Raw genomic sequence first — 12420 nt, 5'->3', positions numbered from 1 at the left:
ATTGGCTCAGGTTGGCTCTTTCTGAGCATTTCTCAGGTAGGGAGATCATGTCGCATTCACGTGAACTCCAGCGGAGCCCAACACGGTGCATTCTGTCTCGATCTCAGGTTTCACCTAGCCACCCATCAGTAAAGTGAACTCAAGTTGATGATGTAAGCTGGGAGGTTTACTGGGGCAGGACAGGGGTCCAGTAGCCTGGCTTGATGACTGTTCTGGAGAAGGAAGGCCTGTCCACACTCTGCCTTGTACCTGCTTCTCAGCACACTGGCCGCATTCAGTCCGATCACTTTATATAGTGGGGGCACGTGGGCATAGGCTGTCCTGACTTCTCATCTCGGAGTTTATGGCCCAGGGGGAAAGGAGACCTTCTTTTCTGCTCTGATTTGTGAAGCACTCCAATTGGTGTAACTTGGGTCCATTATGTCCATTCCAGAACCATTCAGTGTTCAGAGTTCTGATTGGCTCACACATCCAAAACAAGTGTGAGGGTACGTGCCACGGGGTGAAGCTTTTAAACGCAGTAACCACTGACTGCTATTTCCATCATTTTTTTTTTTTTTGGCCTGAATTTTCAGTGTAATGGGCTATATTTCTAGTTGTCTCTGTCTATGTGGGGTACATACGTGAAATGTTGACATATGAGTAGTAGGTTGTGCCGAGATATTTTCTTTTTGGCCTCTTCAAACCCTGTACTCCCCTTTCTCTAGTCTTCTCCTACGGACCCCCACTGTCCCCCAGTTTGTCAGATCCACGCTGTTGTAGAGAAACTGTGGGTAGCAGAGCAGAGGGGTCCTGGATTCCCCTTATAGTCTGGTCTTGGAGAAATTCTCTCATCTCCTGTCACAGGTACCCCGGTGCTGAGGCTGCTGTGATGTTCCCAGAGATCGGGACACGGGGTTCCTGCTGCTCTCCCTGGCAGCTCTCCCTTCCTATAGCCTGCTCTCCCATGCCTCCCACGCCAGGGATTGTACTGTCCTTTTTTTTTTTTTTAAGTTTTTATTAATTTATTTGACACAGAGAGAGAGATCACAAGTAGGCAGAGAGGCACGCAGAGAGAGAGAGGGGGAAGTAAGCTCCCTGCTGAGCAGAGAGCCCAATTCAGGGCTCGATCCCAGGACCCTAAAATCATGACCTGAGCTGAAGGCAGAGGCTTAACCCACTGAGCCACCCAGGCGCCCCAGATTGTCCTTTGAATCACTGATAAAGGAACCCATTGTCCCACCTCGGGCAGGCGCCAGGAGTGTTCACTGTCTGGATGTCACTTCTGTAGGAGTAGGCAGCATTGTGTGCAGCACCTGAGTACTTCAGGAAGTGAAGAAACTGGCTGGTAACCAGTATAATCCTTCCCATGCAACACCCTGTGTTGAGTTGGCCTTTTCTTGGAGAGAAACACACCTAGATGGTGTTTCTCCTTACACTAAGGTGGTCCCCAAGCCCTGGGGCTGTCCCCTGTGCTCTAGGGCTATATGTCCTCCTGGCTCTTTGCAGATTCTGCCTCAGCCTCAGTCTGTCCATGTCCTACCCTTTCCCATCAGGAGTGAATGAGGAGCTCTGATGGGATATTTTGGATGAGACCTGCTGCCGCTGTTGCTAAGGGTTATCTGTCCCTGGGTAGGAGGGTGGGGCTGTTGTCGTGGTCACGGTTCTGCCTTTGGGATTTGCACAAGATAAGGTACTCCCAGTGACCATGTGGTAGCCGGGCTTCCATTATCACCTCCCAGGGATCCAGACTCTGGTTTAATGATTAACTCTGAGTCCTGTTTGCTCTCACCTGTGACATGGTGATAATGATACATGTGTCCTGGTGTATTAAATAAGACACTAGGGAGAACGCTGCCTGGATAAGTGGTGGCTCTCAGGGTCCTTGTCCAGGGTTGGGGAAGGGGTGAGGGAAGCTCCTGCTGAGAGGCAGGGTGCCTCTGACAAAGTCAGCCCCCGGAGCATCTGAGGGGAGGAAGGGGGGCTGAGAGTCCACCTCGCAGGATGTGTGCATCCCGAGGTGATGCCTGACCTCTGCTGAGGTCATCTATCTAGGACCCTGCTGTCAAACTGTGCCTGCAGCTAATTTCCCTGAGAAAAGGTAATGCTGAGTGTGGTGGGCAAGCAAGGCCCTTGCCCCAGCTGGGGAAGGGAAGGGGACCCCTCCTGTCACAAGTGTGTCACGCAGCTCCAGCGGCAGACGGGAAGGTGGCATGGCAGGTCTCAAGGCTTTCTGTCTTCTCCTCTCCCGTCCGCAGCCCTCCTGGGCTCACTGTGTCATGGTAGCTGCAGGCTCTCCCTATCGTTCCTCACGTCCATGGTGACCAAGGTTTCCCCCTCCCTCTTCTCTCCGCTAGAACAAAAGATCCAGTAGGACCCTCAGAAGCCCCCTCTTGAAGAACCACTGAAGGTCCTTCTGGATCAGTGGGGATTTTAGGTCACATTGCTCTTTAGGAAGTGGGTAAAAGCCGTGTCCTCCTCACCTTGGTGAATACATACTCACCCAACCATTTGTAGACAATTTCCAGGAGCTCATGGGAGCCCCACTCTGCCCCCAGCTCAACAATGCCTGGCCTGCTTCTCCTAGCTCTTTGGGCAGGAGGCCGAATTCACCAATATGTCACTGATGATAAGGCCCACAATCAGTTTATGACCATGACAACAAGGTATTTTCCCCACCGAAATAGTTCACTTAGGTGGCTGGGATTTGCTTGAAAACAGAAGGAGAGATTAATAAGATCATTTTCTTTCTTTTTTTTTTTTTAAGATTTTATTTATTTATTTGTCAGAGAGAAATCACAAGCAGGCAGAGAGGCAGGCAGAGAGAGAGGAGGAAGCAGGCTCCCCGCCGAGCAGAAAGCCCGATGCGGGGCTCGAACCCAGGACCTGGGACCATGACCTGAGCCGAAGGCAGCGGCCCAACCCACTGAGCCACCCAGGCGCCCCAATAAGATCATTTTCTGATGGATGTTGGCCGCCTTTCAAGGTTGGGATGAGTGCAGTCGGCTCTGACTCCACCTCCCCCCTGGTGCCGACCCCACCATGCACCCCAGGATTCCTGCCTTCTCGGCCATTCCTCAGTGCCTGTTCCATCCACTCACACATCCGGTAGCCTCTCTGAGGTGGAAGAAGGGCATGGAGTGGCACTGGAAGAATGCGTCATAATTCTGGCAATTCCGGCCGCTAGGGCTGAAAGAGGGGAAGGGACATAGAGGTGGAAAGCAGACTCTGGGTGGACACTGAAAATCTGGAGAGGGTGGCTGGACAGAGCAGGCAAAGGACCCAAGTGTCTATACCAGACCCTGTTCTACTTCTAGAAACGGCTGTCATCAGAGGAACCAGTAATATGGGCCAATGAAGAATGAAGGCGTGGGGTCCATGGGAGGAGGGCCTCTGGGGCCTCTGGACTCCTGTGGAAGGTCTAGTCCTAGGGCAAGACCCTGGAGGGCTAGGCAAGGGGGTGAGGTTGGAGGAGCATCAGGCAGGACGAAGGCAGAAGCCCAACTCTGCAGCAGCCAGCTCAGTGTGGGGGCAAGGTGGAAGGAGGGGTGCAACCCAGATCCTGTTAGGGGACTACAGGTTCCCCGGTCAAACTGGCAGGGATGGGGGTGTGATATCGAGAGCTCAGTAGTTGTGGATGAGCCAGGAGTTCCCCTGGGTCAAGGCCAAGTAGGCAGATGCTGTGGACATACATGCCGCCTGTTAAAACAAACAACTCTCCAAATGACAACAGCTCTGGAGTAGGAAATCATCTGAGACATCTGAGCAAGTGTGATTAAAACCATATGTGCAATTTTAATATGGGATCTTAAAATTTAAAGGCTAGAAATATTTTAAGATTGAGACAACTCTTAAACACCTCCTCATTGCTCCCTGGCTTTCAAGATCCACGAGTCACTGCAGCCTGCCAGGTAGGTCAGCGGCTGGGGCTGCAGCTGGGGGGGCATGGCTCCCAGGCCCCACAGGTGGGTGAGGTGGGGCATCTGTCCCTCAGGAGGAGGGAATGGGGAGGGGAGGCTCACATTTGCTCAGTGCCTACTCTGTGTTGGATGCCCAGCTCTTTATGGGTTATCTCACCTGGTCCTCACAAAGACCTGGTCAACTAGAGGAGGAAACTTAGGCTCAGAGAGGTTAAGAAATTTCCCAAGGTCACCCAGCTCACTAACTGTGTAGCAAAGACTTGAAACCACCCTGGCTACCTTCTAACCTGCTACCTTCCAGTGTCACTTCTGAGACATGCAAATCTGTGTCTCACAGCTCAGTTTCAGAAGATGTCATTTTGCAGACGTGCTCATGAAATGGGGGAGCCGGGGGCAGGGGAGATGGGAGACAGTGCAGCTGGTCCTGGCTGGGGAGCCTTCCTGGTGTTCTGGCTTTGCCGACGCCCCTCGGCCCCTTTCTGCAGGTCTGCATGGGAGGAACGTCTGAGGGGGGCATTTGTAGCCCCTCTTAGTTGCTTAGATAGCTCACACTTACCAAAGTGGAAGAAAGGGGAAAGAAGAGTGTGCAGCATGGAAAATGTAGGCATTACAATGACCAGAAAAGCAAACGCCTGCTCTGGGTAAGGAGCACACACCATGGGGGTAGAGTGGGAGAAGGCCGGGACAGGCTAGGTCATCTCAGGTGAATAAGACTCCCAGGGTTGTATGGCGGAGCTTCAGGGGACAAGGTATTCCCTAAAATTACACATAAAACATTACAGTGTGTGCTTTTTGCTAGGGGAGGAGGGTCGATGGTTTTCGTGGATCTGAAGAAAGACAGAGACTGCCAGAGGCTGTCTGAGCCTGCTGGTGGAGAGGCTGGGGTTATGCCCCATGCTTGTTCTTTTCATTTTGCTTTGATGCTGAAAACAGAAAATGGGGCTTGTGTAACCTAGGATTTCTGGGGTGATACCAGGATGTAGGTGGTGGTGGGGGGACTCATGGGATGGAATTGTATGTGATAAAGCAAGATGACGAGGTCTGGGCTGGGCCCTGACCTGATTTAGCTCCCCATGGTCAGTTCTACAATTTTAATAGCCAGTTAGAGAACAGGGAATTTACTGGGTGGGGCGGGGGGGTGGGGGTAAGACCCAGCAGAGAGAAGTGTGTTTGTTGAGTACTGCCCTTAGTTCCTTTGTTGATGCGCTAGGCAGATCAGTACTGCTTCCGGAAGGAGGCCACTTAACAGCCACACTCGCAGCCCGCTGAGGAATCTGGGGGGACTGTCAAACGGAGCCCTGCCCAGCAAGCGCACTTCAGTGCACCCTCTGTATTCCCTGGTGTAAGTGAACATCTTAAGAGTCCACAGCAATACACACAACGGCCCCGAGAGACAGGCCAGCGTTTCCCACCTTCCTCCTGCCGAGTCCAGGGTGCATTCCCGTCTAGAGCAAGAAATAAACTGCAGATGAATACAGAAAAATGGGTCCAGCGTTCTTCAGCAGCTCCTGTAGCTGCCGAGTCTGGCGTGAGGGGAACCCTGACAGTTGCTCCTCATCCTCAGTGATCTCCCAGCAAATTCTCCTCAATCCCAGAGGTCCTGTGGTTTTTATGGGAGGGTGGGCACTCAGAGCCCCTCCTCCACCACCCTGCCTCCCTCCAGGTTTCCTGTGCTCAGAATCATGCAGACCTGCCGGACAGGGCCCGGCACCTGGGAAGTTTGGGGAGACAGGGTTGCAGAGAAACACACCTTTTCTGGCCCAGGGCTCCTCCCCAGGCATTTGCCTCCCTGCCTTTCAAAGGGCCGAACCTGTAGAGGGCAGTCTTGGATATTTAGGAGTGGGCCCATCCAGGTTAATCTTCCTGGTTTCCTAGGACGCCAGGGGAAATGGATGTGGTAGTAGCATCGGTTTTACCCCCTAGCTTAGTAAAGCTGTTTTTGTTCATGGGAGTCTGATCACCAGGGGTTAGTGGAGCCAAAAAGCCAGGTGAGAGAGAGACCTTGCTGAGAGGGTAGAGTCTCCTTGGTTGCTATGAGAGGTTAGCTGTTTTGACCTCACCGACTAGTGTTCATCCCTTGACTGATGCTCTGAGTGTGTCCCTGTGGGCAGGGATGAGCCAGCCCTTGCAGTCTTGGACCAGTGCCCTCTGGTGACAGCGTGCTGCCCGCTGTAGGCAGGATCAGTGTCCACAGGACTGGTAGACCATGACCAAGAGCACCTCAGTGCACGGCAGGCTTAATGCCTTGATTCTGGGCTGGCTGTGGGGAGGAGAATGGCAGAGTATTGGCAGCTTTGTTTTCCCAGTTGCCCTGAAACAGGTAAAAGCAAATACCTGGTGGGCACATCTTCTCCCCAACAGACTTTTCCCCCAGTGCCGGGTTAGAGAGAGGGGCGACCTCACTGGGAGCCTGATGTTCTAGTGAGGACGGTGGCTTTCTGGGGAGGGACTCTTGCACGCTTTCAGCCTCTCTCAACCCAAGGGTTGCTGCTGACAGGAAGCAGGGATGTATGGGATATGGCTGGCAGGCAGCTCCTGTTTCCATGGTTACTAAATAGGGCAGGTTAGTATTAGGGCTGCCCAAGGAAAAAACGGCACTGAGCAGGGGCCTTCCTCCGGCCTGCTTTAAACCTCTTCCCAGATGGGGTGGGCAGCATTTGACCTGAAGGCATGGGAATCTCCCTAAGGGGTCTACCTGGCTGCCCTGCTCTGGTTTTTCTCCACAGGTGTTTCCCTTGGTACCGAGGAATAAGTCTTCCAGGAGGCCAGAGCGGGGGCGCTAAAGAGCACAGTTTCCCCAGAGTTGTGTGTGCTGCCAGCACCACTCCCTATCAGTCCCTGGGGCTGCACTAGAGATGCTGACTCCTGTCCGCGAAGGGCACGGTATGTAGAAAATCCTGAATCCAAATTTGGTCTTAAATCACATGCACCAAATCATCAGAGAGTGACCCCCTGCCCCAGGTCACCGCCTTTTCATGGGACTGTGTGAGTTACAGGTTTAACTATAAGACATTAAAAAAATCTCTCGTTTGTGTTTCCATGTGATTACATACCAGGCTCTGCAATCACACGCTGGAATCCCTAGTCCTTTGTCCGTTCTCTGCTGAGTGACATGCTGTCCTAGTCTTCTGTTTCTTTGTAACTGGAAAAGAATAATCACTGACGGGAGAATGTGGGAGAATTGATCACTGTGGATGCAGATATTGAAAAACATAACAAGTCAGTGAAGGGCACTTTGCGAATTCATGTGGTTACCGTCTTTCGTTGCAACAACGATGCGTTATTTTAGTCTCCCTCCTTGGCCATTTCCAGAGAAATTTATTAATACCTTTGAGTGATGTTTCAGAAATTACTTTTGCTGTGGAGCAGAAAAATTAAAAAGTGACAAGGTGCCTGAGTGGCTCAGTCAGTTGAGCATTGGACTCTTGGTTTAGCCTTAGGTCATGATCTCAGGGTCATGAGATCAAGCTCCTCATTGGGCTCTGCGCTCATTGGGGATTCTGCTTCTCTCCCTCTCCCTCTGCTCCTCCCTACCGCTCATGCGCAGGCTCACTCTCTTTCTCTCTCTCTCTCAAATCTGTTTTTAAAAAGTGCTTAGGAAACAGTTACCTAATAAGATCAGCCCCTTCTTTAATCCTGACAACCAATTCTTTGGGCATTTGGGGGACATTTCTTAGAGTAGACCGAGAAAGCCTCAAGTGACAAGAACCATGATTCTACAGTGACCTGAGGGTCTTTTGTGTCGCTTTTTCCCTGGCCCCAGAGCACTTGATGACATAATTCTTGGTCATTTAAAGTCTGCATTATTTGCATATTTCTTTCAGGAGTGCACTCCATTCAGATTTTCTGAGGGGAGGGTATGAGGTCAAAAGCTTTGGCCAATCTCTCTGAATTTTTGTGTGGGATTTAAGGAGCTGCTCTCTTTCCTCATCCCACACTGGGGATGGCGCTTTTTTGTAGCCCCTTGGGGGAGTTTTTTAGGCTGACGGAGCACGTCTCCTGCTGGCGGGGATGAGCAGGTAAACACTGGGCGCCTTACCTGGTGGCTGTAGGCCTCAGGGATGAGTCATCCCTACAGGTCATGGGCCCTCGCTGCTCATGAGGACTTACCTTTGAACCCTCTCTAATAGAAACCAGGGCAAACAGAGCAAACGCTTGCTCATGGATACAGTATATGGATCTTGGAGGACACTATCGACCCACCAACTGGACCATCTCCAAGGGCCCTGTGACCTCTACCACCCTTGATGCTTGTTTCCAGGTTCTTGGGTGGACTTCCCTGGGGTGGAGCCCCCAGGACTGCGCATCTGGCCTCCAAAATCACAGAAGACAGGGACTGAGGGATCACAGAGGAAGTCAGCTTCCCCTCCCCCATCACTGCTGTGGCGACAGACCCTCTGTGGCTCTGTCTCCACATCCTCTGTATTTATTAGGGCCGCCCCTCTGTCCCTTCAGGCCGTGTTCAGGCACAGAGGCTGCTCACAGGCATTGAACAAACAAGTCTCTATTTTTACAGGCCGACTTGACCTAGTCCAAAGGCCAAGGCCTCCTGAGGATTTGACACTAATCCTGTTGGATATTTCTCATACCTCCCTCATGCCTCATCTGGTGTTGTTCCTTTCTGGACTGAATGGGTTCTATTTCTTCCTCGTTACAAGTTTCTGCCTGTGTGAAGTTTTAGCAAGCTTCAGGACACATTCCAATTTTGAGTGGCCGAAGCCACAGAAAGGTAACATCTGAAACAGCAGGAGAGGGAGAGCTACAGGCAGGAACCTGGGTTTGATAAAAACCAGAATTGTTGAGCATCCACTCTGGCTGGAATGCAAAAAGAGAAGCAGTTCCCTAAAGGTCACAGGAGGTTCTTGGTGGGGGCAAGGGCCTCTTAGCCCAGGAGATTGGCTTGGCTGCGTGTGCCGCCTGGTCCGAGCGCTGGATTGGGTTAGCCAGAAAGGACCACTGGACGGAGTATTCGAAGTGAAGGAGGGAAGTGAGACAAAGAATTGAGTCCGAAGAGGGTATACAGCCTGACCCCCAGCCTCCCAACAGACGGCTCGGCCAGGTGGGACGGTGTGGGGCGCCCAGGGTGTTTGCCAACAGACGTGCTAATTAAACACCAGAAGACCGTATTACCCACGGTGATGGCTGTGCCAACGTTATCAGCTACAAACTGGCTGCCAGGAGCATTCTAATTAAAAATAAACAGTGCTGGGGTGGGCTGGGAGAGTGGGGACGGGGACCCTGTTCCTGTGTCTTCGGACTCCTAGGATTGGTCCAAAGAAGAAGTCACACCCCAGTCACCTTTTAGGTCCTTTTCTCAAAGGAGCCTTTGTCTCATCACAAGGTGGTGTGATGTGTGCTTCCTTAACCCTTAGCTGCTGGGGTGACAAGCATACAGATCCCTACTCCGGGAGCCTATCGCCTGGTGCCCTGGCCCAGGGAAGGACAGGCTGTCTGCAGGGGTTAATGATTTCTGCCGGGTCTCTAGATTGAGGGGACAGCTAAAGCCCAAAGCTCTTCAAGGAGAGGTTAGAATTTCATCAGGAAGCGAGTCTGGTCACATGAGAATTTTTGGCACTGTGTGCATGGCAGGCTGGACACCAGCCTGCCAGAACTGAATGAGTGGATCGTATTGGCTTCAGCGGAGGGGAAAAGTCCCAGCCTGGCCTGTGAGCAGGAGCGAGCAGCTTGCTCCCCTGGCTGGCCGCTGGACCTCAGGCAGGAGCAGCAGGGCTGCCACGGCGGGGCTGGGGCTCTGATGCCCAAGCCCTGTTTCTTTCAGCCCTAAAGCAAAAGTGTGTGGTCCAGGGACTGGACACTGCAAGATGCCTAAGGAATGCAATGCCTTCCACGCCCTGTCGGCGGCCCTGTGCTGCTTCTATCACCGCCGGTCATTCCTTAGAGCCAAGGTAGGTGCGGCTTTGAGATAAGATGTGCTGGAGATTCTCTGGGGAGACCTGAAAGTGTTAGTCTTCCAAAAGGCCCCAGAAAATGTTTGCAGTCTGCTGGCTGTGGAGCAGAGGCACTTTGTTTGGTGGGTAGATCTTGCTAAGCCCCCCATGATGGGCCTCCCTCCCCTGGAAATGGAACCCAGCTGCACAGAGGGGGGCTCCGAGTCTGTATTTGGGGAAGAAGCTCTGTTTTTCAGGACACTTTCAGTCTCCTTGGGTGGACTTCTATACCAAAGTAACTCAGTAGGATGGACCTATTTTTCTTCTTTCTGTCTTTGCATCGCTCTCTCTCCCCTTGTTTGCCGTGACTGCGAGCGGGCTGGGGCATTAAGTCAGTAGTGTCTAGAACCCACAGAAGCCACGAAATACCGCCTCTCCAATCTCAGCCAGGTTCCAAAACAATTTCAGTGTTTGGAACTGTCTTGTCTTTATTGCTCTCATCTGGAACATTTGTTACGAGACACCAATGCCAAAAGTTTTGCGTAATAGGTCGGAACACTGTTTATTTTGATGAAAATCCTCAAAGAACCTCATTTGACTAATTCAAGACGAGACCTGTGTTCTGTGTTGCCTGCCTGGGACAACACTAAGAATGAGGATTAATATAGGCTCTCATTGATCCGCAGGGTTTGTCTGCCTTGGAAAAAAATCGCGTCAGCCGTTAGCTTGACCACGGCCCTCCCTTATTTGTGGGAAATAGAAATCTGAAGTCTCATGACATTCTTCCCCCCCAGATGGTGGAGCTCTGTCTCCTGAGGGACTGACTGACTTCGTGCAATTGAAAGAGCTACAGCAGAGTTATGATGTTCTGCTTCCTTCTCAATAATGCTTAAAAGAACTCTCCGGAAAATGTAACAGGAAAACCTGCTAAAGGGAGAAAGAGCCCTTTGTAGAAAAACAGACACTGAGCGAGAAGAGGTTAGGTTTCTTCTGATTTTACTGCCCTGTTGGAGTGTTCAGAGAAGCTTTCTAACCATTTAGCAAAGTTCTTTTTTGTCTCTTTGTCAAGGAGTTTGGAGGGGGATGAGCAATTAATCATCAGTTAAAAGTGTTTCCTCCCTGACTGAAGAGCCCCTTTCTATCCTGGAGTCCAGTGGGGTGATATGAGGACCATGTGGTTTCTGGCCTAAATATGGATCATTCTAGCGTCGGGTAGATGAAGTCATGCCATTAATGGGGTTGTAAAGCTGTCAAAGATAGACCGGGAGGTCCCAAAGGGACCATGTGCTTCCAGTTGGCAGTAGGATTTCACTCTAAGAGAAGTCCTTTCATAAGCCAACCTCTGCTAATTCAGAAAAGTGCAAGTCAGCATTGGTATGTGAGGAAACAGCCCCTAAATAAATGGGTCTGAGTGATGAGATTCTGTTTGGATGCCCCGTCCCTCTGCCGTTACGTCCTTTAAGGCCTGCACAGAAAGACCACAGTGATATATGGGGTGCCGCTGTCCCTCAGTTTCTCCCTCCCTGGCCTCCCCCTGACCACTCTTGGGGGTCGACTGGCCGTAGAAACACCTCCCTTCCACCCGGGGTTTCTCACCTTGCCCCCAGCTTGGTGCACCTTCTTAGCACAGAGAGAGGACCTGGCTTGCTCACTCACCAGAAACTGGTGCTTCCAGACCCAGTTTAGGGCCCCCCACCGAGCCCCGGGGTGTGCTTCCCTGCCCTGTCTCATTCGTAGTTACCTGGGGAAGAAAGTCCTCCTGGGCCTCAGTCCCTGCCAGCGTCACCCCGGTGATCACACTGCATTGCTTTATTGACTCGGACTTTAATTAGGGGTTTCAGGCCTTGCCACTCATAATTAGTTTCCGCTGCAATTAGGGCTTCAGAATTAAATTGGGATTGATTGCCTGATAGCAAAGCGGAAACAAGACTCCAGTTCGTGACCGTGTAGGCTGCTTCCCTTGGCATGAATTTCTCATACCAAAAATAACACTCTGGTAGCCATGGTAACTTTCCATTTGGTCTAATCCATATTATCTCGGGAGAAACTAGAATGTTATTAATAGTGTTTGTTGTATGGGAAGAAAACTAAAAATGTAAAACCTCCTTCATTACATAGACCAGTCACCCTGGCACTTAGAGGGAATAAAATCTTACTTGCAGAGATTTGCTGGAATTTAAAAAGTATTTAGGGGCTGGTGTGGACTTGCATACAAAGGCCCAAGGGGTTGGTGGCAAGAAGGGAGAGGAGAATTAAGGGTATGCAGACCTCGCTGGCCCCCAGGGAGCTGAGGCCAGAGATGAGATGTTTGGGCCACGTTGAGGGTCATGACTGTAACATCCTGGGTGAGAAAAGAAAGGGCTACTTTGCTTATGCCCAGTGGAAAAGAGTTTGGAGTGAAGATATTACTGATCCATAACGTTCCCGGGGCATGTTCAAGTTCAAAAGACCCTGAACGTCGACTGTAGTAGCCCATCCAAGCGTGAGCACTCTTCGGCAGAGTGGGGACGGTAAATGACGGTGAGGTGCGCCCACCCCTGCCTCCGGCTTTGAAGGACTTACTACAAGAGCATTGGGTCATAGTGTCATTCTGTTACATTTTCAGAAGTCTTTCCAGCTTCTTTGGGTGTTCC

At 51.4% G+C, this 12420-nt stretch overlaps 1 protein-coding gene across 2 annotated transcripts in view; it reads left to right on the top strand.

Annotated features, from left to right (window-relative positions):
- Positions 1–12420, top strand: part of LOC111143032 (breast cancer anti-estrogen resistance 3) — a 109593-nt gene that overhangs the window by 49773 nt on the left and 47400 nt on the right. The window contains exon 1 of one of the 2 annotated variants that reach the window (XM_022496454.1): positions 9722–9805. The exons of the other annotated variant lie outside the window; for it this stretch is intronic. Within the exon in view, the coding sequence (XP_022352162.1) occupies positions 9722–9805 (84 nt within the window). Of the gene's footprint in view, positions 1–9721; positions 9806–12420 lie in introns of those variants that run through there. 2 annotated transcript variants of the gene reach the window in all.

The sequence above is a fragment of the Enhydra lutris genome, unplaced genomic scaffold, assembly GCF_002288905.1.
Source record: "Enhydra lutris kenyoni isolate GAN:26980312 unplaced genomic scaffold, ASM228890v2 scaffoldscaffold9, whole genome shotgun sequence".
Taxonomy (NCBI): Eukaryota; Metazoa; Chordata; class Mammalia; order Carnivora; family Mustelidae; genus Enhydra; species Enhydra lutris.
This window is presented reverse-complemented; position numbering and strand designations above follow the sequence as displayed.